We start from the raw sequence: 25,267 nt of genomic DNA on the forward strand, positions 1-25,267 counted from the left end.
CAGCAGGTTTTCTGCCTCTGTTGGCTAGGGTGGGGGCGAGGTTGGGTGGGTGGGGGGAGACAGCCCTAATCTCTTTACCTTCTGCTTCCTGGTTCCTTAGTGTGCTCCACCCCCGTCTTTGATCTATCTTTCTCCATCTCTGCTTACTCTGCTAGCTTGTGTTCAATTTCTTGACTAGAATTTTTGCTTTGCTTTGTTGAGTAGGGAGCAGATTGGTGTTGGTGTCCACCTGTTTCCTATTCTCTAAGACAGGTTGTTTGCCCACAGGGGGATTCATGAGTAGCCCATCAGCTGAAACACTTTGTTTCTACTCATCCATTGCGACCCCATCCCTCCCTGCTTACTCCCATCCCTCCCTGCTTCCTGTCTGGTCCTCCTTTCCTACCATCAGAACTTGGTCGTTGGGTAAATGCTGCCCTTTGGGTCTTAAATGGTTCATTGCTCAACCACAGGGTGGGTTTACTTCCAGACAAAGGGCCATAGTCTTGAGGGTCCTGCCAGTCTCTTTCCAACCAGTCCACCTGGTCTTTTTTTTGGTGAGCTTGAGTTTCGTTCCACATTTTTCTCCCACTCAATCCAGGAACTTCTAATGTGACCCCTTTCAGAGTTGTTGGTGATGGTAGCCGGGTACCATCTTGTTCTTCAGCCGTAGGGTTGTGGAAACGGATGTCCATTTCATGGTCCATTTGTCCACTTGACTAATGGTTTCTGCATGTATTTCCATTTCCATCACTCTTCTTTCCCCTGGATGGAGGGAGACCAATAGTTGCACCTTAGATGGTATCTCAGGGGCTTTGAGGACCTCTATCACTACCCATGCAACTACTGTCCCTTGCAAAGCGACAGCAGGACAAATATGGGAGAGGAAGGTGATGGCGGGCAGCTTCTTCAGAGACTCAACTGTGGGAAAGAGTCCATGTGAAGGATGAGGCTCTTGAAATTGCACTCCTTAAACTTATTCATGTCTGCCGACCCCGTGGACAGGCTTCATGTACCCCTAAAAGTGTTTGCACCTCATTTCGGATTGGTTGGCTATAGATTTTTTTCTTTTCCAATCCAATCTCTTTGCACCTCCTTTCTTTCGTTGGTCAAATGGGATTCTATGGCCTCACCTGAGGTAGTAGCCAAGACTATAACACACATAAACCACCTAGAATATAATAGTCATTAAAAACCCAGCCAATTCAACGCATGGTGACTCCAGGTGTGTCAGAGTAGAGCTGGACTCTGTTGAGTTTTCAGTGGCTGGTGTCTCGGAAGGAGAGTGACCGTCCCTTCTTAGACTATGCCTCGGGGGTGGGGGTGGGGGTGAGGGGTGGATTCAAAGCTTTCAGTGAACAGACCCGCCCCACAGTCGTTTGCACTATCCAGGGGCTCCAGGACACATTCATCGCCCAGAGCACACGCCAACCACCGTGATGACACCACATCTACTAACAAGATTGTTTTCCACAAGCATCGCAAAGCAAGTCAGCATCTGCCTGTCGCTCATCCAGACCTGACTGCGGATGCCCCGTGTTTGCATATAAAGTTTTGTTTCTAACATGTAGGTAAATCTCGATATGACCGTTTCCTGTGCTGCCTCGTTTTGGGTGAGGTTTTGTTAGCCAATCCCCTGATATCTCACCTTTGGGGTTTGGGCCGCCTCTTCTGTCTGCCCTCTCAGCAGCTTGGCCGGAGTCCATTCTCTCTCTGCTGACCAAGACCAGAAACGTGGGCTCCTTGAAGTGCGGAGGAGATCACCCACAGAAACTCACTCACGTTCCAACAACGCGGCTCTGTTCACCTCTTTCTTCGGTGTTCCCCACCAAGACGGCACAGCGCACAGCTCCGCTCCGCTTGCAGTCAAGCTCATGCCACCACCCCCTGCAGCTCGGGCTCCGTTCTCCTAGGGAACCATCGGTGTAAGAGGTGGTGAGAACATGGCGGGACTTGTGGCATCCATGACGACGTGACGGAAAGGGGACCGCTCCACCAGCCCTTGGTGAAGATGGGGCATTAGAGGATGGCATAAAGACAGTGGCTCTCTTTGGGGACAATCATATGGGCACATTTTTGATGGTCACAAATGGCCTGGTGATGTAGTGGTATGCATCAGGCTACTAACCATAAAGTTAACTGTTGAAAACCACCGGCCACTGCACAGGAGAAAGCAGGGACTCTACTCCCGTTAACAGTTACAGTGTCAGAAACTCACAGGGGCGCTTCTACTCTGTCCTAGAAGGTCCTTATGAGTCAGCATCGACTCAGTGGCAGTGAGTTGGGTTTTGGAGTGAATGGCACCTAGTAGGCAGAGGCTAAGGATGGTACTAAACACCCCATAACGCACAGGCCACCCCGCCCCCACACACATTGCTCCATCAATTGCTCCATCCCCACATTGCTCCATCAATGAAAGCTGCCACCTTATCCACCCCTCTCGCGAGGAATGAACCCGCCCCTGCAGTGATCATCTTTACAGCCGAGCTGAGGGTGGACCCTGCTGAGCGTGCAGCTATTTGCTTGGCACACCATGGAAATGCCTTTGGCTGTTGACCCCAGTCATAGGCAACAAGCCAGGTGAGGAGGGTGGCCTTATTGGGTCCTTCTCAGGCTGTGCTCGGGACCCACGTGGTGTGTGCAGTCAGTCTTGGGCTGCCTTATGCCTCTGCACCTTGGGTGATCTGTTCTCTTTGCCAGTGCTGCCCATCCACCTTCAACCACCGCTTTGGGCACCACTTCCCCCGAGAGCTTTCCCGGGCAGCTCCGTGGCTCTGGGCTTCCATCCAGATGGTGACACTGGCAAAACAACCCCCCTGCCATTAAGTTCATTCCGACTCACAGCCACTCTACAGGACAGAGTAGATCTGCCCCTGCGGGCATCTGAGATGGGAACTCCTTGCAGGAATAATAGAAAACCTCATTTTTCTCACACGGAGCAGGCTGGGGGTCTTGAACTGCTGATCTTGTGGTTAGCAGTCAAGTGCAGAGCCCAGTAAGTTACCGGGGTTCTTTGGTTTGTCTTGGTAGCTTTTTCAGGCAATACTAAACTGTCCAGTCTCAGCATCTTCCCTTGCTTGCCCCACTAGAATGAAAGGGGTGCAGAGGGATGGATGTACCGTGTGTGAGGGGGATTCAAAGCATTCATGGGAAACTTTTCTTACCTTTTCGTTCAAACAGGCCATGAACTCTTCGAAGCCTCCTGGCATCCATCTCTGTGCTCCCCCCTATGCCCACACAGTGCCTGACCCATGGTAGACACTGTGAACTTCAGGAGTTGATGCAGTGTTGGAAAAGGGTAGACGCTTATGCGTCAAGACTGTCCTGACCTTGCTCAAAACATCGTGACGGACAGCTAGCTGTTGTTAGGTGCTTACTGGCATCCGTCATGTGCCGGGCATCTTGCACATGTCATCTCATTTAATCCTCACCTCTACCATATGAGACAGGTAGCAATTATCCTCATTTTCCTGATGAGGAAGCTGGGGCTTAGCTAGATAGAGTCATTTCCCCCTCCCATCGAGATGGAAAGTGGCAGATCCGGGCTTCAGATCCAGAGGCAAGCATGGTACTCTGCTGCCAGATGGGGGCCTTCTGAGCAATTCTCAGTTGTCTGGGCTCTCTCTCGGACCCGTCCTGGAACATGGTGCCAGCAATCCTCTGCAGGCTTAAGGAGGCTGAAACTCATGCAGTCACAGGGGACGGTTCTGTGACTGAGGCCCCACTGAGCATCGGCAGACCCACCATCAGCCCTGGAGAATTCTAATCTCCAGTGGGAGCAAGAAGCCAGAGAGGTGGCCCACGGTGACAGCTTAATAATGATGGGGCTTCTCTCTGATGGCAAAGAGGAATTCCTCTGAGTTTAAACTGTTTTCCGTAACAAAATTTGCTGTTTCAAGGCAGGCTTATCCATCACATTTCACAGGTGGTTTCTGTAGATGTCCAGATGGACTCCTCCCCCATCCCCTTCTGGGATGGTGTGATTTGATTGGCTGAAGGCTGCTCATCTGCTTTGGTAAAGATTAGGGGCAAGAAAACTGGGGAGTGGTTCTACTCTGTAATACGTGGGTTGCCAGGAGTCAGAATTAATGGTATAGCAGTTAATGAATAACTACGATTATTTTGGGGATTTGACGAGTATTTTAATAACTCTTCAAATCTAGAGACATGACCAGAATCAGAATAAATTGTGCTTGCTAGCAGCCAAGACTCTGTAACAAAGGGACTTAATCAACCGTACTTAGTTGTTTACGTCTTTATCAAGCTTTACCTGTAAAGAAAGCTCACCCTATGTAATAGCAGAGTTTTATCATTCACAGTTGAAGTTTATTTCAACCTCAAAACCCCCAAAACCCAGCATTGAGTCCATTCTGACTCCTAATGACCCTGTGGCACAGGTACAAAGAACTGCCCCTGCGGGTTTCTGAGATAGCAATTCCTCATGGGAGTAGCAAGTCCTGTCTTCCTCTCATGGAACGATTGGTGGTTTAGAACTGCTGACCACTTATTTCAACAGTGGTGGGTTTTTGCTTTCACATGGCCAAAACGGAGAAAAGAGTGCTTAATTCTTAGTCCGGGACAGCATACCCCAAGTGACTATTCATTTGGCTTGCTTTGAGAATGAAAGCCGATCCTGACTTTGGACCTGGGATTACACAGGTATCCAGGAGCAGCCCCAGTCATGGTCACCCCCTCCTCTTCAGCAGCTCCTGAGGAGAGAGGGGTGTCTTTGGCCCAGAGGTGATTGCTATCTAGTGATTCATTCCTCCCCTCGGATTATAGGCAACTCACCTGTATTCTCGCCGCACTTTAAATACCAGGGAGCAATTTGGTTTGAGGAAATTGCTCTGCTTGTTGACAATGTCCCCTACTTTATAGGATGAGGATCCAGGGTGCTCAGTCACCTGTCGACTTAGACACGAAAAGTCTGGGGAAGGATTAGAGCCCAAATGGGTGGCAGCAGGCGGCTCATTTGGACGCCGCTGCTTTGAAGGTTTCTGTCGCAGAGAAAAGAAATATTGCCGAGGATGGCAGATCTGGATCGTTCCAGGATCTCCAGTCAACTGCTGAGAAAACAACCCTGACCTGCTAAATAAACCGCTGCTCTGGCAGTTTCAGGAGCCGTGGATTAGGGAAACGCAGCCCCAGACCATGCTTCTGTGATCTGTCCCTGCCATCCCTCCATCCCTCTGCTTGAGCACATGCCAGGGAGGAGCGGCCTTAGCACTGGAGCCAAGGGAGGGGAAGGTGTGGGGGTGTGGGGGGGAGGGAGACACTGATGCCTGTCCTTGTTTGCTCTGTGCGCTCACCTGGGGCTTCAGGTGAGCTAGCTTGGCTTTCTTCACGTTTGATCTTCTGCCTTGAGAGGAATTGCAGAGAACATGAGTAAAGACCTTACCAGGAAGGACTGGCATTCAATCAACGAGCTGAAGGGCTGAATCGATGTCTTAGGGAATAACCCAAACCCAGGCTCACCTTTGTGCATGCATGACACGTGGGTCATGCTCATGAAAAAAGAAATCCAAACATAGGTGAGTGGACCCTCTGTATTTAGACCTCAAAATCACCCCGCAAGTCAGGTAGAACGCTGATTTTCACAGAGCCGGGGGGGGGGGGGAGGGAGGGTGCGTTGCCCAAGGCCATCACAAGGTGAGAGGGGGAGGTGGGACTAGGACCCAGGGCTTCTGAACTTGTATGATTGCAGGCTTTCTGTGAGACCACAGCACCCTGACTGCTATGTAGGCTTCATCATTTTCAAAGGACGTTCATTTGCAGTGTGTCTGGCTCTCTTGTGAGGTGTACCACCAGACAGAGGTAGGAAGGGATTGCTAGAAAAGAACTCAGACTTCGCCAGTCCTGGCCGACGGTCACCCAACCTGACGCCATCCCTACAGAGACCGTCCTCTAACCCACAGCAGCTTTCTGCAGTCTCCACTCATCGTTGGCTTCCTTTCCCCAGCATCCTTTGGTGCATGAAATTATCCTGAGAATAGCCAGGGCCAGACTTAGCCTTTCCCTTGCCCCAAATCCTCCAACGGAGTATGAACTGAAGCCAAACATGCAGTGCTTACTAGGCATTAAACCCTGCTGCAAGCATTTTACCCTTATTTAACTTTATTAATGTTGCAACAAGCCCCGCAAGACACCTGCTACCATTACCCCGCTTTACAGTTGAGGAAACTATAAGTCACTTATTCAAGGTCCAATACTTAGTGAATTGGGATTCTAACCAGGATCTCTGGTGGCATAGTGTATCATGTGCTGGGCTGTTAACTGCAAGGTCATCTGTCTGAAACAGCAAGCTGCTCCTTGGGAGAAAAATGAGGAGCTGATACCAAGGGTTCAAGTAGAAAGAACAGGTTTTGAGAATGATGATGGCAACAAATGTACAAATGTGCCTGACCCAATGGATGGATGTATGGATTGTGATAAGAATTTGTAGAAGCCCCCAATAAAATGATTATAAAAAAAGAGTTACAGTCTTGGAAACCCACCAGGAGGGTCGCTGTGAGTCAGCATTGACTCGATGGCAGTGAATTTAATCAGGTAGATTGGTTCTAGACAACTGGACGTCTGAAGCATTGAGAATTAGCTGTGAAATCCTAGGTGATTTGAGATTCTTCAAGGTCATTCAAACCAACCCTCAGCCCCCTGACTGGCTTGTCCAAGGCCATCGCAGAGAGACAAAGTGCTTGCTATCTCTTTGACTGGACTTCTGGAGCTATGCCCAATACCCATTTCACAAGGAGTTAAGGACCAATCCCATCGGCTCCCATCCTAGTCTGTGAAAGTCCACACGTGGGAAATGATCTGGGAATTCACTCTTGCCTTGTGTGCTGTGATCGGGGATGGAGGTGGGTTTGGCCTGGGGGTGGAGGATGGTTGAACTTTTGTCAGTTCAAGCAGTCACTTTTCCCTTTACTCATTCTACTATCAAGGATCCTCTGCTACCCTCTCACCTCCCATACCTGGGCCCAGGTGGAACACCCATCATCTGCATCCAGAATTCTTCAACTTTCAGAAGCACAAAGACGACCTGGAAGACTTATGAAAACTCTGGGTGCTCAGTCTTCTCTCCTGGAGATTCCATTCTGGAGCGCCAGGATCAGACTCAGACCTCCATGCAGATATTCGTACTCTTAGACACCGGTCCTCCGTCAGTTAGCACACACTCATGGTGTGCTTTGCATGTGCTAGATGCTGAAGACTCAGCCCGAGAGGGGTACTGACAGATAGACAGCTTTGTGTATTTCGTGCAGTAGCATGACGGGACAATTGTAGCTTGTTGTAGGAAAACTCAACAGGTGATGACGGATGGGGGAAGATCACCCATCCTCCCATCTTCAGATGAGTGGGGTCTTAGGCTCTGTCTCCCCAGCTTTGATCTGGGGGCAGTGTTCTTCATTTCCTTCCAGGGTTAGACCTAACCTAGACCGATGAGCCAGCTGGCGGATCCCCACTTTCTTTCCCTTCTTGTTTGTGGGTGCGATGATCACCTGAGGTTGGTCTGGGATGTTGGACGGGGAGGGGAGACAGGTCTGAGCCCTCTTGCCTGCACACATGCCCTCCCCCTGCCCAAGCCTCCAACGTGTTGGCTCCGCGTCTTAATGCTACTCTTTTCTCCTAGTCAGACATCATGTCCCCCCTTCAGTCTCTTGTCCATGCGTAGACTTTCCCAGCTCAAACTCCAGCACTTTGGGGAGGGCTGCAGAGGTGGGCCAATGGATCCTGTTCTCTCAGTGCAGGCCCCTTCCTCTGCACTCCGGATCCTTCTCTGGATATTTCATTGAAGCTCTGCACGTAGGCGATGTGCCGCCGGAAGACAATGTCCATGGTGGAAGAAACAGGTTGGGTCACTGCCCGAGCCTGTGGACACACTGGCACTGCTGGAAAAGGCTCTGGAAGAGGTTGCCTGGTCCTCATTCCTTGTGGCATGGCGGCCGGCACCTCCTAATCCAAGGTGTCCAAACTCCACCCTGCTCTACCAGGTGCTGCTTGGCTTCCCCCAGGACCCTTGAGGAAATTACATGCAGGGAGGGAGGTGAGCTCTGGTCTTTTGTCAACGGAGGCAAGTTTGGGTGATTAAGCAAAGAAAGCAAAGCCACTCTGGTCCAGAAGATTATCTTTGAGGTGTGTTGGGAACCAGAAGTAACATTGCCTGGGAGGCAAACCAAACCCAAGATGACTCTCAGCTAATTGCCTGCCTCTCCTTTCGCCGAGTCAAACTTCTTGGCATATAAAAGCCAGGCTCCTCTGTCGTCTCCATCCTCTGCCTCCATCTCTTTCTGCTCTTGCTAAGTGAGCTCCAGCTGGTCTCCACACTCGCACCATGAACAGACAAGCCTGCAAGAAGTCTTTCAGCAGCGGCAGCCAGGGCTTCTCTGGTCGCTCCGCCGTGGTCTCCGGCAGCAGCAGGATGAGCTGCGTGGCCCGCTCTGGGGGAGCCAGCGGAGGGGCCTGTGGGTCCCGGAGTGGAGGCGGTGGCTTTGGAAGCCACAGCCTCTACAACCTGGGTGGCAACAAGAGCATCTGCATGAGTGTCGCAGCTGGTGGCTCCCGGGCTGGTGGCTTTGGTGGAGGACGTAGCATCTGTGGAGGTGGCTATGGTGGTGGCTATGGTGGTGGCTATGGTGGTGGCTATGGAGGTGGTTTTGGTGGTGGCAGAGGAGTAGGAGGTGGCTTTGGAGGAGCTGGTGGGTTTGGAGGAGCTGGCGGGTTTGGAGGAGCTGGTGGGTTTGGAGGAGCTGGTGGGTTTGGAGGAGCTGGTGGGTTTGGTGGTCCTGGTGGGTTTGGTGGTCCTGGTGGGTTTGGCCCTGGTGGCTTTCCTGGAGGAATCCAAGAAGTGACTGTCAACCAGAGCCTCCTGCAGCCCCTCAATGTGGAGATTGACCCCCAGATTGGGCAAGTCAAGGCCCAGGAGCGGGAGCAGATCAAGACCCTCAACAACAAGTTTGCCTCCTTCATTGATAAGGTGAGACTAAAGCCCAGAGGTGCTAGAGAGAGTTTGGGCTGTACAAGGAGCTGGGGTAGAAAGAGCTGGGCCTCACTGGAGGTAGGGGTGACTGGATCTTGGCCTGGTTCTTCCTTGACCCCCGTGGGACAGTGAGTACCCCTCTCGCCCTCTTCGGGCCTCGTAGTCACGTCTGGGAAATGGAGGGTGCTCACTGCTCCTGATTATCTTCTAGAATTAGCTCTCACCAGGCCGAACAAGGTGAGTGTCTCAATGTGCTCTTAGATCTTTTGAAGAATGGGGCCTGAGCCATGGAATGATTACAGCGAAGTAATAATTCCTCCTGAAAGCAGTTGTTTGGCTATTCAAATCAGCTCTAATCGAATTTACATAGGCACAAGTTTGGGGAGTGCTTCTTTCTACTTGATACATACTGGCAATCCTTCTACTTGATACATACTGGCAATCTTTCTACTTGATACATACTGGCAACTGACTTGTCTTCTGAATGACACAGTGCTTCTCGCTGCTCTGACACTGAGCTGCCCATGTTGAAGTGGAGATGGGGTGCAGGTTTGCTAGGAGAATGAGCCTCAGACAGGAAGTTCTACCTGGGTCCTCTACAAGGTAGCAGGCTCTTCATACGAGAAACAATGAAGGAAAAGTTAGCCCGTTGGGTTTCTCTCATGAGGATAAAAAGCTTAAGACACAAATCATTTTATTCACCGTGATCTTTTTTCGTAGTAGTCCGAGGGTCCCAATGGAATTAGAGCATACCTGGGTTTGACTCTTGGTTTTGTCATTCAACAGCCACGTGACTATGGGGGATTTTACTCACTTAACACCCTTGGAGCCTCAGTCTCCTAACCAACAAAATGGGGATTAATGGCACCTTACTTGCAGATGGTTGTGAGGACCAAGTGAAATAGGAAATAGCTTATAGATTTAGGCCTCAATAGATACTAGTGATTTCCTTTCAAAATTCTCATCCTTCTCAAACTTCATAAGACAAAGGCCGTTGCAGACCAAAGAGCCAGGCCGCTGTGCTCTTTGGGAAGTGGGTGGGCCCCGAATCAAGGGGTTGACTCCTTTTCTTGCCTCTCCCGATGCAGGTGCGGTTCCTGGAGCAGCAGAACAAGGTCCTGGAGACCAAGTGGACCCTGCTGCAGGAGCAGAGCACAGGATCCGGCTCAGGCCCCAACAACCTAGAGCCCTTCTTTGAATCCTACATCAGCCACCTGCGGCGCCAGGTGGATTTGCTTCTGGGGGAAAGAGGGAACCTGGACGGAGAGCTGAGGAATGTGCAGGACCTGGTGGAAGACTTCAAAAAGAAGTGAGGCCCCCAGCTGGGGAGTTTCCCCTTCTGGGGGATTAGCAGGGAGGTGTGGCCCCAATTTGGAATGTCAACAGTTTCAGGCTGCACCTTTCCTCAATACTCTTGGATGGGTTTGAAGGAAGCATGACGGAGCAGAAAGGAAGGGAGAGATTAGGACCAAGATGTCTGGGTGTCTGCCTGTAGCCTCCAGCCCCCGACTCCAGGCAGGCCCCCTCCTCCAGCAGCCCTGTTTGAGGACAGAATGTTCTTAGGGCTTAAAGCTCTTCAGGGTGGGAAGCCCTCCCCACTTTACTGTACCCGGGAAACGCCTTGAATGTTTGTTAAAAAAAAAGCCCACATTTACATGATCTACATGACATTTAGATATTCGGAACCAGTCTCAGTATCCAATAGTTGCTAGGGATTCTGGGAAGATGGTCCAGAGCTGCCCATGGTCAAGTGCTCTTTCATTGTGTCCAGGGAAAGCCCGTATTTCTGCAGTGTCAGGCAGTCCATTCCTATGTGTGCGGGGCTGGGGTTCACAGTTCCTGTGTCAGGGGCACACCACGTATCTCAAGGGAGGAGCTTCCAGACATCCCCAAGGGCCAGAACCCACAAGGATGGGTACGACTGCTCCAGGGAGCTCTTCTCAGCCACCTTCCCCAAGGGCCTCCTTTGAATTCAGTCGCAGCAGCCGGGGCGGGCAACCATTCTGTGGTAGGCTCTGAGGTTGAGCACTGGGGATTCAGTGGCAACTCAGATCCACACGTCAGAAATCTCTCTTTTAGAATCATCCCAAATCTTCTGGCTTCAAACAAATCAAAATTTTTGGTGGGAGATTTGAGTCGTCAACAGAGACCTTGCAGTCTCAATGCGTTCAGAAGACATGAGCTTACCCACCCCACCCCCCAAAATTCCTCACAGAAGCAAATTGCTGTAATCAAGGAAAAGAGAAGCAGAGGGAACCGAGCCAGAAATGCCTGGTCTGAGTCACTATCCCTCTGGGTCCCACACATGGCTTTGTGAGGTTGATCAAAGAGCCTAGCTAAGTAGCCAGGCTCCTTGACGTCTTCCTCCATCTCTGTCCACCGGCCCACACCTCTGTCACCAAGACTTGGAGGAGAGAGAAGCAAGGACCTTGTACTTTTGAAAGATCTTGGGCAGGACTGGTTGCATAATTTGTAGGACTTGGGGCAAAATGCTATAAATGAATGTATTAAGAATTTTAAGAGCGTGATAACTGGGCCTTAAATAAAAAAGCCAAGGCCTTATGAACACAAGGCCCCAGGAAACTGTACAGGCCACATGCCCGAGACGCTGGTTCGGTCCCTGAGTAAGGAGATTCCATATGTGTGCCTGGGATCCTCATCTCTTTCATTCACTCGTGAAAGGCCTCTGTCCAAAGGTGGTCTCTTTCTGCTCTAGGTATGAAGATGAGATCAACAAACGCACTGCAGCAGAAAACGAGTTTGTGGGACTCAAGAAGGTGGGTGAGCTGCCAAGGGCAGATCCAGGATTTACCTTTGGGGGACCTGGCCCACCCGGGGAGAGTGGAGTTTCTTTACGTTTTGGGGAATGAGGTGTTTGAGGAATATATTGCTCTGAATATATTGCTGGGTGGGAGACGTCTTAAGTGTTCACGTGACTAATGCGATGATTAGCAACGCGGACAAATAAGGAACATTTTAGTGAAAGTTTTCAGCCTACAATAATACCCTGGGTATTACAATTTCTTTCTCATTGTATAAACCTACAGGTAACAAAACATTTGTCATCTGGACAATTTTCACCTGTCCAGTCCAATGACATTTAGTATGCTCACCGTGTTCAGCCAACACCGTTCCTGAATTTTCCCATCACCCTAACAGACGCTCAATATTCTCAAAAGTGTAAAGTCTTCCTATGAATAACAACAATCAGCGACTGAGAGCACTGTAGCTCGTTTAAATGCCCCATTGAAAGCAGAGAGAGGGGAGTCTCTCTTCTGCATCCCGGAGCTTGGGTTTCTGTACCATAGACAGCGCTGCAGATTGAGAAAGTGTGAGTGCTCCACTCTAAAAGGCCGTGGGCTAGCTGTGCCGGCTAAGACGGTGTGTATTCCGTGAAAGCCGAGGGGTGGGCTGGGCTGAGGAAGAGGACCACTGTGCTTTTCTTTCTTTTAAGAGGGAAAGGAAAGTAAGAAGTCACACTTGGAGGAGGCAGATGCAGTCACAGCAGGGGAAGGGCCAAGAGGACCCGTGAAGGCTTAGGAAGAGCCAAGGGCGTGGGGGTGGGCAGGGACCGAGGGTCATTGCTCTGGGGCTTCTGACCTTCCCCCAGGATGTGGACGCAGCTTACATGACCAAGGTGAATCTGCAGGCCCAAGTGGACAGTCTCACAGATGAACTTAACTTCTTGAAGACGCTCTATGAGATGGTGAGTCCTCGCGTCGCCCACTGAATCGCCTCCTGTCTGCCAACGAAACGCTAGAGCTGCTCGAGAGGGTGGTCCGGCAGCAGAGCATGCACATAGGGAGCACCAGAACTCAGAATTCAGCTGTGCTCTCCGCAACCCAGGAAACGCTGACTTAGCTCCCAGCCTGCACAGACCCCGGTCCATACCTCTCTCTGCTCACGCTACGCCCCCTCTGAGGTCAGTCCTCTTTGTGCTTCACCTTCGCGATGGCTTCTGTTTCAGCCTCATAACGTGCGCCTTCCGAATGCTCCCCCTTTCTGCAGCCCCATGGAAACCCAGGCAGTAGCTTCACCACCTGATTGTAGTTGTCTTTGTCCAGATTCCTTGGGGTGAGAGCCAGGCCCACGATGGAAGCTTCCTGTTCTGGCCCCATTCTCGGGGTATCTCTGCTGGTAGATGATTCTTGAACTTCTTCATCTCCAGCATCCCTTGGGGCCAGCAGTGTGAGAGGGTGACCATCCACATTCCTTGCAGGAGCTGTCCCAGATGCAGAGCCACATCAGCGACACGTCCGTGGTCCTGTCCATGGACAACAACCGCTGCCTGGACCTGAACAGCATCATCGCCGAGGTCAAGGCCCAGTACGAGGACATCGCTCAAAGGAGCAAGGCCGAGGCTGAGGCCCTGTACCAGACCAAGGTAGGGGGCCCACTTCCTGTCTCCACACTCGAGGGGAGATGGTTTTCAAACCCAATGACCTTCCTAGAGAATGTCCCAACACTTGGTGGCACGCTGCTGACAGACTTCTCCGTTGTTAGCTTGGGGAACTGCAGACCACGGCCGGCAGGCACGGCGATGACCTCAAGAGCACCAAGAGCGAGATCATGGAGCTCAACAGGATGATCCAGAGGCTGCGGGCTGAGATCGAGAGCGTCAAGAAGCAGGTGGGTTCAGGCTTACAGAGAGTCCTTGGAGGTCATCTGGGCCCCGGGAGAAGCAGCAATGGCTGTGCGCTCCGCCATACACGTTCTTGGGCCTTTTGCAGTGTCCCCATAAAGTAGTGTCGTCTCTGGAAACCTCTGCCCTCCCATTTGTACTATCCCTATCTTACTCCCCTAGTGCCAACCGGTCCCCAAGGAGAGATGCTTGCTCTTCCTCGTTTGCCTAGTGCTTTGTGCTGCCCCTGTGGGAGCGAGCCTTGACTCCTCAGCTCTCAGCAGGATCTGTCCTGAGCTGGGCTGTTTAGTACTCTGTTCACATCGTCTCCACGCTGACTGGCATCCTCAGGGTGAAATCCCTAAGAAAGAAAGACCGGAGGCTTACCGTTTACCTTACCAGTGTCTTTTCGTTAACGAGACAGGGATTGATCTCCAGGGGCTGGAGGGAGGTGAATGAATGGACTAGTTGAGAAACCAACTCCTGTTTTTGGAGGAGGTCCTGTGGGGATTTCTAAGAAAATGGCGGGATGGATGCTAGATGGGGGAGAACTCCCCTCCCACGAAAGACCACGGTGTGCTCCTTAGTTGCTATAGTCCTTGGTTCTCTATCACTTTCTTCCCAGAATGCTAAACTCCAGGCAGCCATTGCAGAAGCGGAGCAGCGTGGGGAGCTGGCCCTTAAGGACGCCAATGCCAAGCTCCAGGACCTGCAGGACGCCCTGCAGAAGGCCAAGGATGACCTGGCCCGGCTGCTGCGCGACTATCAGGAGCTGATGAACGTCAAGCTGGCCCTGGACGTGGAGATCGCCACCTACAGGAAGCTGCTGGAGGGCGAGGAGTGCAGGTGAGAAGCTGTGGGGCCGGCGTTTTCCAGAAAGAATTTTATAGTGATGTTTTTTTGATAAGAAAGAAAAGAGAGGAGCCAAGGTGATTTTAAGGAGAGGACAACTCAGACCAAGGGCAAGGAGTTTCCCAGAAGACAGTTAAAGATTCACGTCCCACATTTGTTGTGGTTGTGGCTAATCAAGATCATTCCATTTTTATCTTCGTTGTGAAGGTCAGTAGTGTATCGCAAGGCCCTGCTGATCCTCGCTATGGCAAAAATGATACAACGTACTCTATCCGTGTTGTCTAACACAGTAGCCAATAGACATTCCAACACTTGCAATGTGGCTCGTGAGCTTTTAATTTCATTTAAACTCACTGAAGTAGCCTCACGTAGTTAGTGGCGACTATCTTGTAGATGAGCCTGTAACCGCCCCGCCCCTGTGACTGAGTCCATACGGGGATGTAGGAGACACACATCCACTCTGGAAAGAAATGACACAATGCCACGCATGTCACGGGTGACTACCAAATGCCAAGTGAATGCCAAGAATTGAGAGATCTCTCTCCGGACCCCCTTCCCATGAATTCTTCGCCAAGAGCCTTTGTTTTCAGGCAGCTTCCAACAGAATGGAGGAAGCAGAATCCAAGTATAAGAAGAGTTATGTAACATTTTATGAGTTGCTACGGGGGGCGAGTGAAGTCAGTGGTAAGCGCGTTAAGAGTGGAGGGAAGCAGAGGGAGGGCGGCACCAATGGGGCCTGCACAGACAAGGTAACCAGGCCGTTCCATCGATGGAAAGCTGCCTTCTCCGTGAATGAAAACAGGGTGCAGGTGGGTGGGTGATGTGGGCATGATGTGCTCAAGTTTCTATCCAGTTCATTATGTGGTGCCAGGTCTCCTCAGATTCTACCCACCTTCAAACCCCCCACCCCCCACCCCATCCCCACCACCCACTCTGGGAGGGCTCTCTGGGAAGGTTTCCTGGGGGAGACGAGTTGGAAATTTTTAAAAAAAAGCAGAACCTAATGGAGAAGGTGAAAGAAGATATGCGAAGGAGAGACGATGGTCTTTGTGCACAGGGGTGGGAGGTGGGGCTGGGCCCTTCAAGTAGAATTGAGAGGTGAAGTCATTTGTCTGGAGTTGAAGGCCTTCGGGCTGAAGGAACGCTGATGGAGGGTAGTTGGTGGAGGGACTGGAAGTCCCACCCCGGGGAGCAGCCCCTTTCCTGGAGAGCCTGGTCCTGGAGATGGGCGTGGTCTACCCTCTTTCCTCTAGCAGGGCAGATGGCGAGACGTGGCTGCCAAGGTTGTCTCCTCTCAGCTGGCTGGGTCACGGTTGCATCACTCACCTCTCTTGTCTTCCTTTGCAGGATGTCCGGAGAATGTCAGAGTGCTGTGAGCATTTGTAAGTCATCTATTCAACTGTGTTCTCCCAGGGTTGTAGAAAGGGCCCTTAGAAATAGCCTCACTGGCCGAGGTTCAGGCAGGTGTGCCTCGCTTATCTGGCAATGTTTCAGCCCAAATATAACACCCGCCCCCTGCCCCTCCCCACTTGCCAACTATCCTGTCTGGTGGAGTTCACCAGCTTGGAGAAAGGGAAGTTCCTGTGGACACCCTTGGCCTCTGTTCTGGGGCAAGGACGCTTGAAGGCCAAGCTCACTCTTGTGGTTTACAAACTGCAAAAGAGGCCAGGCCACCGAGAAAGGGAGCATCTTTCTTTAAGTCACACAGCCCCGAGGACAGAGTTGGGAGGGCAATCCGGGCTTCCAGCTTTCCTAGGGACCAAGAGGAGGCTTCCGACTCCCATGGAGAGTGGTCCTCCGGGAAATCCCTGGGGGCATTTCTGGTGCTCTGTCAGGTCGCCATCGACTGGGCGGCAGCGAGCGAGGGGCTGCCCTAAGCGCACTGCGTGTTCTCTGCAGCCGTGGTCAGCAACGTCAGCAGCACAAGCAGCAGCGTGGGCGGCAGCCGCGGCGGTTACGGAGGGCTCGGTGGCAGCGGCAGCGGCGGCTACGGGGGCCTCAGTGGCGGCAGCAGCAGAGGCCGCAGCGGTGGCTACGGGGCAGCGAGCGGCGGCAGTGGCCACGGCGGGGCCACGGGCAGCAGCAGTGGGGGCCGGGGCAGCAGTGGAAGCTACCAGAGCGGCAGCAGCGGGAGCCGGCTGGGTGGCGGAGGCAGCAGCTCAGTGAGCCAAAGCGGCTCAAGCAGCTTCCAGACCTCCGGAAGCAGCAGCGGCTACAAGTCCGGCAGTGGAAGCAGCGGCGGCGTCCGCTTCTCCCAGGCCACCAGCTCCAGCCAGCACGCCTCCAAGTGATCTTGGGTTCCAGGCTCCCGTCCCACTGGCTTCTCTCTTAGCCTGCACCAGAACACCCCACTCTCAGCCTGCTCCCTGCAAATGCTCACCGTTCAACCTCTCTGTGCCTCAACTTCCCTGCAGAAAGCTGACTTGGCTCCTGCACTTCCCAAACCTCTCCTTGGCCAAGGAGGTCCTACTTCCGGTTGGGGGATGCCCACGTCCCTGAACGAGCCCCTGTGATGGCTTCTGAACGTGCCTAGCAATACCAGGTCCCCCTCTACCCCCTCCCCCCAGGTCTGGGCCATTGATCTGCCGAAGTCTGAGCCTTCCTAACAAGGTTGCGCCCACTCTGGGCGGGCTGTCTGTCTCCCTTTCTCGCCTGCAGCTCCGGCTGCAGCTGGCAATTTGCAACACTGCCTGAGGAGGGCGGTGTAGAGGTCCAGCGCTGGCGGGTGGGCTGGTGACTCTGTCTAGACTCTGGGCTTCCAGGGTGCCTTCTGCTCCTCTGGGCGTTGTAGCCCGACAGGCTGCTGTCCTTTCACTCTGTGACCTGGGGCCCCTCCTTGGTAGTGAGCACATCCCACCGTCTTCTCTCAATAAATTGCATTGTATCTCATTCACGTCTTGGTGTCCGGCTTTCATTCAAGGGGTCAGCAGGATGCACGTGGGCGTGGCCGGGCCAGAGAGTGGGAGGGTTCTCAGGAGGGGGCTGGGGATCTCTCACAAGTCCGCTCCTGGGTGTAACGGAAGCTGCATGGTCCTGGCTTCCATTGGATCCATTTTACTGGGTTCCTGTGATAGGTTTTGTTCAAGAGCATTTTTGGCAGTGTAAGTGGGGGACCTTCTGCACTTCTAAATAGGTCATCGGACCCATCCTTCTGATGGCGAGCAGTAGGCCTCTCCTTCTAGTCTTGGAAGAAGAGGGTTCTGTAGGCGGTCATCAAGGGAGCTGATGCCACCGCCACCACGGCCCCTTTACTTCCCCTCTGGCCCCACCAGTCACAGAGCACATTCTCTTTCTGCAAACGTAGCTCCGGGCATTTGAGGGGGGTCAATAGAAACATCCCTTTCCTCCATGCCAGGATCCTACACCAATGAAGAGACGTAAGAACAAAGCAAACGGAGAGGCTAAATATTTCCTCTATTAGGGGTAAAGCCGATACTAGAGAATGTGGCTTATGTCTCAGGTGAAATGGGCTTCCCGGCGGGACACAGGGAGGATGGAGTCACCACAGCCTTCCTGTGGAGGAAGGCCCCTCACGGTGGATAGGGGAGCAGAAGACTAGCTTGCCAGGGCCATCAGACGCTAAGTCAGGGAGGGGCAGCACCACGCGGCCTAGTTCCTCCCACCAGACTCACCAATCAAGTATGAATGGGGCCGGGACCGTTCTCCATCAATAAAGCTCACTCCAGAAGAGTGTCACTTAGGGATGGAGTTAATGGATTCCTGCCCTTAAACCGGCATCTCCCAGGTGTTCTGAAAAGCTGAGGTCTAATACAGGAAAGGCAAAGGTAACTGAAGTTCAGCTAGGCAGACAGGGATTGGGTGGACATGGCACTGAGGGTCTCTGCTTCCTTCCCCATCTCTCCAACCAAGCCCAGCTGCACAACCTGAGCTTGGTGAGATTCTGACTTGTAAGTCATGGTGGAGCATATATTACCTCCTAGAAGCTGGGTCAGGACTGGTCTGATGAGAGGGCATCTTGATTTGTCTGATGGTCCAAGGAGGGCCTGGCCTTCATGTTCTTGAGTCCAAGGTGGGTGCATCCCCTTCTAGTTCACTCTATCTGCTCTCCAACGCCTAGCAGCTTTCATCTCATGACTTGGGAGACATGTAGAAAATTTGGTATACTCACTCACTCACTGCCATTGAGTTGATTCTGAATCCTATGATCCTACAGGACCCCTGGTGGTATAGTGGGTGATGAGTTGGCCTGCTAACCACAAGGTCAGCAGCTCAAAACTATCAACTGCTCCTTGGGAGAAATATGAGGCTTTCTATTCTCGTGAAGATTTACTGTCTCAGAAACCCACAGAGGCAGTGCTACCCTGTCTTGCAAGGTTGCAAAGAGATGGTATAGTTGAGAGTTTAACACATTCTTGCCATCTTTTTCTAGGCCTAGGACAGGAGGCAACCCCCTTTCCTGTCTGTCCTTAGTACTTTGGAGCCCAGTGTAGGCAGTTCTGTATTGGTAATCTTACTTGCCTTTTAGAGACATTGCAAAAACAACCCCTTCTCCCACCTCCAGGAAAACTGTCCCAGCTGCATGTGTTGCCTAACTTATTGGGAAGAGGTGAAGCCGTCTTGGCTCAGTCCAGTCTCATTAGATTTAAAAGGCAGAGTTTGGCAATGACTCCTTCAATCTCTTTATCCATCTGGGCGATGTGTGTGGGGAGCTGTCCTATACAGGGTATGGGGCAATCCATGAACGTTTGGTGGTCATCTAAAAGAACTAATAGAGATGAGTAAAGATGGACAGACCTATTTGGAAAGGAGGATGGACCAGGTCCTATATGCCAAGGAAGGACTGAGCTTAAGCTGACAGCGAGAGTCCAGGATCCTGCTGTGAAGAGAGATGGTGGAGAGAGTGGTGGGCACAGTTTAAAGGAAACTTGCATTTGAGGAATGGGTCTCTCATGAAAGGCATATTGGAGAGGAAGCCTGGAGCAGGCTGGAAGGAAAGGGAAACATGTAGGAAGAGCAAGGGTCTGATAAGATGTAGGGCTCAGACCTCTAGCCTGAGCAGGCCAGCAGGGTGAGGGTATTGTGTCTGATGCTGGAATAGGGAATGGGAAGAAGAGGCTATTTCTGAGTTGGAGGGAATCACGTATTCCTGAGTGTGAGTCTTTCATAACAGTCATGTCCCATCTGGAGATACAACTGGGGAGGGGAGACAGCAGTCAGGGTGCATAGAAAACCCCAAACTCACTGCCATCGAGTCAGTGCGCATGCATAGCAACCCTCTGTGGGGTTCTGAGACTGTAACTGTTTGTGGGAGTAGAAAGCCCAGTCTTTCTCCTGAGGAGCTGCTGATGGTTTCGAACGACTGACTATGTGGATCGCAGGCCCCCAAAGGGTCACTGTGACAGCACCAGAGTGCAGAGTAGGCATTTGTGTGCTCAGAATGGTCAGGGGAGTGACACGACTCTCCCAAATTGATGCTTGACAGCCTACCATTTTTAAGCAATCTCCCGTGGTGACAACTCCTTATTCATTCTCCTTTATCCTTATTCTCTCGCCTCTGTTCTTCTCATCTAATTTTTTTGGCCTGTATTATAAAAGAAGACATATGGATAGTAAAAATGCATATCTTTTAGCCAAGTTAAAAAAGAAATTAAAGATCACTTGAAATTTTACCACCTTGTGACATTTTCCTATGCACACACACACACACACACACACAAAGAATAGATACAAATATATAATATTTTACATATGTTTACAATACACGCTGCCTTATAACCTGTTTTTCTCTTAATTTATTGTGGAATTGACCCATGGAGCCATTTAATCAATATGTTGAATGGTCACCATTTTCATGGCATTGGGCTGGGCACCAGGGATAGAGCAGAGAACACAACTGGCATGGTCTCTGCCCTCCAATAGCTCACAATCTAATTAGAAAGAAGTTTACCAAATACCACCAGTTCATAACCGTAAATACAGTTGGAGTTCATTGGGTTTTTCAGTTAAAAATTCTTATTCTTACTTAAAAAACAAAAATCAGAGATGCACATTGGGAATGAAATGGCTGCTTTTCTCTCTCTCTTTTAAAAAACGACATGGTTTTGGGTCAGTAACGGTCTACAAAGCGTTTTACTAACGCACACCCAGATAGATGAACATTAAAGCTTCCTCCTCTTACGTTGAGCTCAACTGGTGGGACGCATCTTGATGGGATGGATTTTGACAGGTCGAAGGATATTGCTGGAAGGGCAGAGGTCAAATCATCACAGTAGGGGCTAACTTTGCTTTCTTCCTAGCCCCCGGCCCAATGAGCTTCTTCAGACAGAACGATTTTAAGCAAACTTACATGAACACATCTAACATGTTATCAGACCAGGAGGTCTATTTTTGTCATTGTCTTGGCACAGAGTAGTCACTCTGAAAGCCCTGGGAGAAGTGCTTCTGGCAGGAGGAAGTACTTGGGTTACCAAGCACGAGGTGATTCAGGAGAAGCTGGGGTCCCAGGGGGGTTAGGAGTCTTTCTAAGCTGTAATCTCCTCTCATCACTGGCCAAAGCCTCTTCCAGCTGAATGGAGACAACGTCCAGAAAGCTCCTGTTGCCCCGCGGGGTGGGAGCCAGTGCTGGGAAATGAGCCTGGTTGATGATTTGTGCAGAGATGTCACCACTAAACCACTGCTCACGCCCAATCCCCAGCCTTCTTTTTCCTCCTTGTTGTCCAGGAACATTTCCTTAAACGCCAGAGGAAAAAAAAAATCCAGACACGTGGGCAGCATGTGGAATGGTGCCATGTGGAATGCAGGAATCCGCTCCAGCAGCTGCTCTTCAGCGGACTTGCTACCAAGGAAAGGCATTCATTGAGAGTAGACGTGTAGGCGAGTTGATCCTCTTCCGCGTCGTCAAACGTCCGGTAGCATTTGTCCATGAAGCTTCTCTGCAACACTTGGGACTCTCGTCCAAGATCATGTCCTCTATGTTCCCCAACCTCAGGATCAAATTGTGCATCGGAGGTGGAAGAGATGGGCAGCGCAAAGCTCTCTTCCTCCGCGGTGTCTGTCCGTTCCTCCCCTGGGGCAGCTTCCAGCCTGCGCACGCTCGCTGTGCGCTACGGCTCCAGTGTCCACCTGGATGGGCCTTGGGGCGAGTCTGTGCCCGGGCTGCCGCCTGCTCAGTGCCCTGTGGGGTGGGAGGGGGTGCTGGTCTTGGTCTCCGCACGCAGCCAGTTCTCTGGGAGTGGATGGTGTACTGACCTCGAGGGGCCAAGATCATCACGCGGAATGACTGCAAAATATTTCATCCTGTGGATGCAGTACATTAAACAAAAACGAGCAGACACGTTGTTGTGAGGTGTGCCAACTGTACCGAGCAAACTGGTCTCCCTTCTAACATCATTCTCAAACATTTGCTCTCCACTTAAGCCCCTGGCATCAGCTCATTTTCCCCCTCCCTCCCTGCTCCCCCCTCCCTCATGAACCCTTGATAATTTATAAATTATTATTTTGTCATATCTTGCCCTGACCCCCTTCACCCACTTTTCTGTTGTCCATTCCCCAGGGAGGAGGTCACGAATGTTTAATCTCAGTCATCCAAACAGAAAGAAATGAAACGACACTTTGCAGAAAATGAAATTTAAATAATAGCATTTATAATGTTCAGCCTCATTTGTAATAAAAGAAACGAAAAATAAACCCTATAAAATTGTCAAAAACTCACAGGAATCCCGCGCAGTATTCCTGAGACTGTGAGGCCACGGGAAAGATTTCATACATGGTGTGTAAAAATATACACCTGTAACCATCTCATTGGGGAGCGATTTGACAATATATATTGACAATATTAAATATAATCCTCCACAGTGATATAAAGTCCTGGAAAAATGAATTTATAAATGTCAATTTGGGATCTCAGAATCAATTATTTGGTTTTCCATGATTTCTTATGGGAACATATGTTCAGTACTCAAACTTTTTGGTGTGCGAACAGGAATTTGGAAAGAGTTGAGTTCGACACCGGGGGTATTACTGTGTTTCTGTTCTCTACACCTTTCACCTAGCCCCTCCAATAAGATCCTTCTCATGTAGCCCAGTCTTGGATGCTGTGGCCCCTCTCCCTATAGCCTGGTGCCCTGGGGGCTGATTCTGCTAAGAGGTTGTCCCAGCCGCATGAGTTTGCACGGGGTTTCCCTAACCTTTATTTTGCTTCCCTAAACAGGATTGACCCAGTGTGAATCTGTGAGTACCGTGTATACTCATCTTTGGTTCGTTTAGATGGCTTCTCACGACTCTGTATTAGCTTGTCTGTCCATACATTATGTTTTTAGTCGCCCTGGATCCACAGTGACACAAAGCAGGGAGCACAAGTCTTCTTTGGCTAGGACTTATCTGGATGTTCTGTCCAGTTGGATCCTGGGCCCTTCATCAGATGGGGAAACGCCCAGGGGAGAAACATCTCTACATCTCACTTTGGATATCCATTGCTCTCATCACTCAGATAGGGCTTGGCAGGCAAAGGGCATTTCAACAGAATGTGACTGAGCAGCTTGCTCTCACTGCAGCTGTGGTCGACCGCCCTTCTAGCAGCAAGAACATCAGTGTTGGTGGCGCCAACAGCAGCAGCAGAGGTGGTGGTGGGAGGGACAACTGAGGTGGCAAGGTACCAGAAAGGGCCGCAGTGCCTTGGCTGTTGGGAAGGATATCCAGTCGGAAAGCACAAGCATCTCCATGGGCCAGTCTCAGAGTCAGTGGTTCTTTGCCCTCCCCCTTGGCCAGGGTTGTACCCACCGGCAGCAATAACAGCCGGCATTACTTGCTGTATCAAGTACTAAGCCCGGAGCCCTTACTTAGCCCCATCTTTCTGTAGTTGCTTCTCTTGCCCTGTGGTTGGTGGGAGCATGAATGATATCATCCCTTTGTCATCTCCACAGCCAGGAAGGGACTCAGATAGACACTGTCACGCTTGGAGTTTGTCCTCGACTCCATCACCCATCCCCTATTGCCTTTGCACTTTCTTGTGTAAAAACCCTGCTTAGCGTCTTTTCGACTCACACTTTCTTTGCCTCATCAAGTGACAATACGCTGCACTGCATTTTGGGTTGATGGGTTTTGTAGAACAATAAGAACACACTCAGTGTCTTCTGAATCTGAGGGTGGCACACTGAGACGTGACCTTTTGAAAGTTATGGACGCTGCTGTGTGTGGAGTGGGTGAGAAATGAAGAGCGAATGGGGAAGCTGAGTGAACCTTTAGGGTTAAGCACACTGGGTCAAGATATACAATCAGCCCCACTGCCCCAGTCTGGTCCCTTCTTTCTGGATCCATCCCAGGGCAGGCCACACACCTTAGGATTGGTGCACATCTCATATGGTGTTGGCGGTGCTTGCCAAAAGCTTCATGCATTGACAGCCAACTCACAGCTTCAGTGCCCAGCCTTGGTCACGTCAGGGGAGTTGTCCTTCCTCACATCTCCCCTTGGGGACTGCAGGCCAGGCTGGTGGGAGAATCAATCAATCATTTCCCCTGTACCCGCACTCCTTATGGCTCAAGGACAACCACCTCTCTCTTCCAAACAAGACTTGGTCTGAAGCACTCCACATTTGTTCTCAGGGTTCTAGGAAACCAATAAGTGAAGCAAAGACTGATTTAGTGGACACTAGCAGTTGGGGCCATAAGTCCAGTCTTGTGGCTTGAGGTTATTTGCTATACTAAACCATGTGTCCTGGAGCCCTGGTGTAGTGGTTATGCATTGGGCTGCAATCTACAAGGGCCCCAATTCAAAACCAGGCACTCCTGGGAAAGAGTTAGAGTCTCAAAAACCCACAGGGGCAGTTCTACCCTGTCCTATAGGGTCATCATGAATCAGAATGGACTTGACGGCTGAAGTGACCAGTGAGTTTATAAAGCATGTGTTTAGTCCAGGTGGACTAGAGAAGCAAATTCATAGACACTCATGTGTATAAGAAAGAGCTCTATATACAAGAGCAGTTGAATATCGAGAAAACATCCCAGTTCAGTCCCTAAATCCGATATTAGCCCATATGTCTGATACCCATCGATAAAGTCCTCTTTAGCTCATGAAACACATGCAATGACACTAAATGCAGGTCAGTGGGTGGAAAGTCTTATGGATCCAGTGGCGGTGTGAGCATCTCAGAGTTGGCAGGGGTCTCCACTGTCTTCTTCAGTTCTAGAACTCTAGTGTAGCTTCATGTGTCTTGTCAGCGGAAATGTCTCGCAGGGAGTGAGCATGTGTCCTGCCTCCATCAAGCTCTTTATCTCCTTAGTGGCTCCAAACGAGGTCATCCCTGATTGACAGGTGAGACTCCACCCCTCCACTCTTAAGTCTCAAATTGATAACAGACTATGTAACTACCACAGCATGTGAGGTTTGTTTCTTCAGAATAGAGTTGGGGTGAAAGGACATCTCTGATCTTTGATAGCAGAAATTGATGTTAATCAGAGGAGCCCTGGTAGAGCAGAGGTTGGTTGCTAACTGAAAGGCCAGCTTCTCCATGGGAGAAAGATATGACATTTGACTTCTGTAAAGATTTGGTAGCTCTATGGGGCAGTTTTCGTTTATCCAATGGAGTCTGTGAGTCAGAACTGACTTGATAGTGTTTTTTCTTTTTTCTTTCTGGGAGGGCAGGGGTTTGGTTTGAGACTTTATACTTCATATCAGTAGGCCTGCTCCAACTCTGGTTCTGAATTGGGTCCAGGTGACTGGGGAAACGTCTCTTTCAGGAGCTAGTCTCTTAGTAATGCTTCCTCCAAACTCCTCCAACTTCCTGCTTTTGCTCACACTGTTTGCATTTGGACTGACAGGCTTTTGGACTAAGGTAAGGTAAATATTTTCTCCAAAGGGCAACTTTAAAACAAGCTCAGATTTG

At 50.9% G+C, this 25,267-nt stretch overlaps 1 protein-coding gene across 1 annotated transcript; it reads left to right on the forward strand.

Moving 5' to 3' along the window:
* Positions 1 to 8,308: 8,308 nt before the first annotated feature.
* LOC142451003 (keratin, type II cytoskeletal 2 oral-like) lies at positions 8,309 to 16,717 on the forward strand. The gene is made up of 11 exons (XM_075552940.1): positions 8,309 to 8,624; positions 8,721 to 8,950; positions 10,042 to 10,262; positions 11,670 to 11,730; positions 12,564 to 12,659; positions 13,173 to 13,337; positions 13,457 to 13,582; positions 14,200 to 14,420; positions 15,774 to 15,808; positions 16,326 to 16,379; positions 16,470 to 16,717. The coding sequence occupies exons 1-11, from the start codon at positions 8,309 to 8,311 to the stop codon at positions 16,715 to 16,717; spliced, it is 1,773 nt and encodes a 590-aa protein (XP_075409055.1).
* The last annotated feature ends 8,550 nt before the right edge of the window (positions 16,718 to 25,267 follow it).

Source organism: Tenrec ecaudatus, chromosome 6 (assembly GCF_050624435.1).
Source record: "Tenrec ecaudatus isolate mTenEca1 chromosome 6, mTenEca1.hap1, whole genome shotgun sequence".
NCBI classification, from domain to species: Eukaryota; Metazoa; Chordata; class Mammalia; order Afrosoricida; family Tenrecidae; genus Tenrec; species Tenrec ecaudatus.

What these genes read in the sequence shown, in the direction of transcription:
- LOC142451003 (XM_075552940.1), top strand. Translation starts at nt 8,309, where the DNA reads ATGAACAGACAAGCCTGCAAGAAGTCTTTCAGCAGCGGCAGCCAGGGC. An exon ending in CTATGGTGGTGGCTATGGAG is followed by an intron (nt 8,625 to 8,720) that starts GTGGTTTTGGTG and finishes GTGGGTTTGGAG; the next exon opens with GAGCTGGTGGGTTTGGAGGA. An exon ending in TGAAGACGCTCTATGAGATG is followed by an intron (nt 12,660 to 13,172) that starts GTGAGTCCTCGC and finishes CATTCCTTGCAG; the next exon opens with GAGCTGTCCCAGATGCAGAG.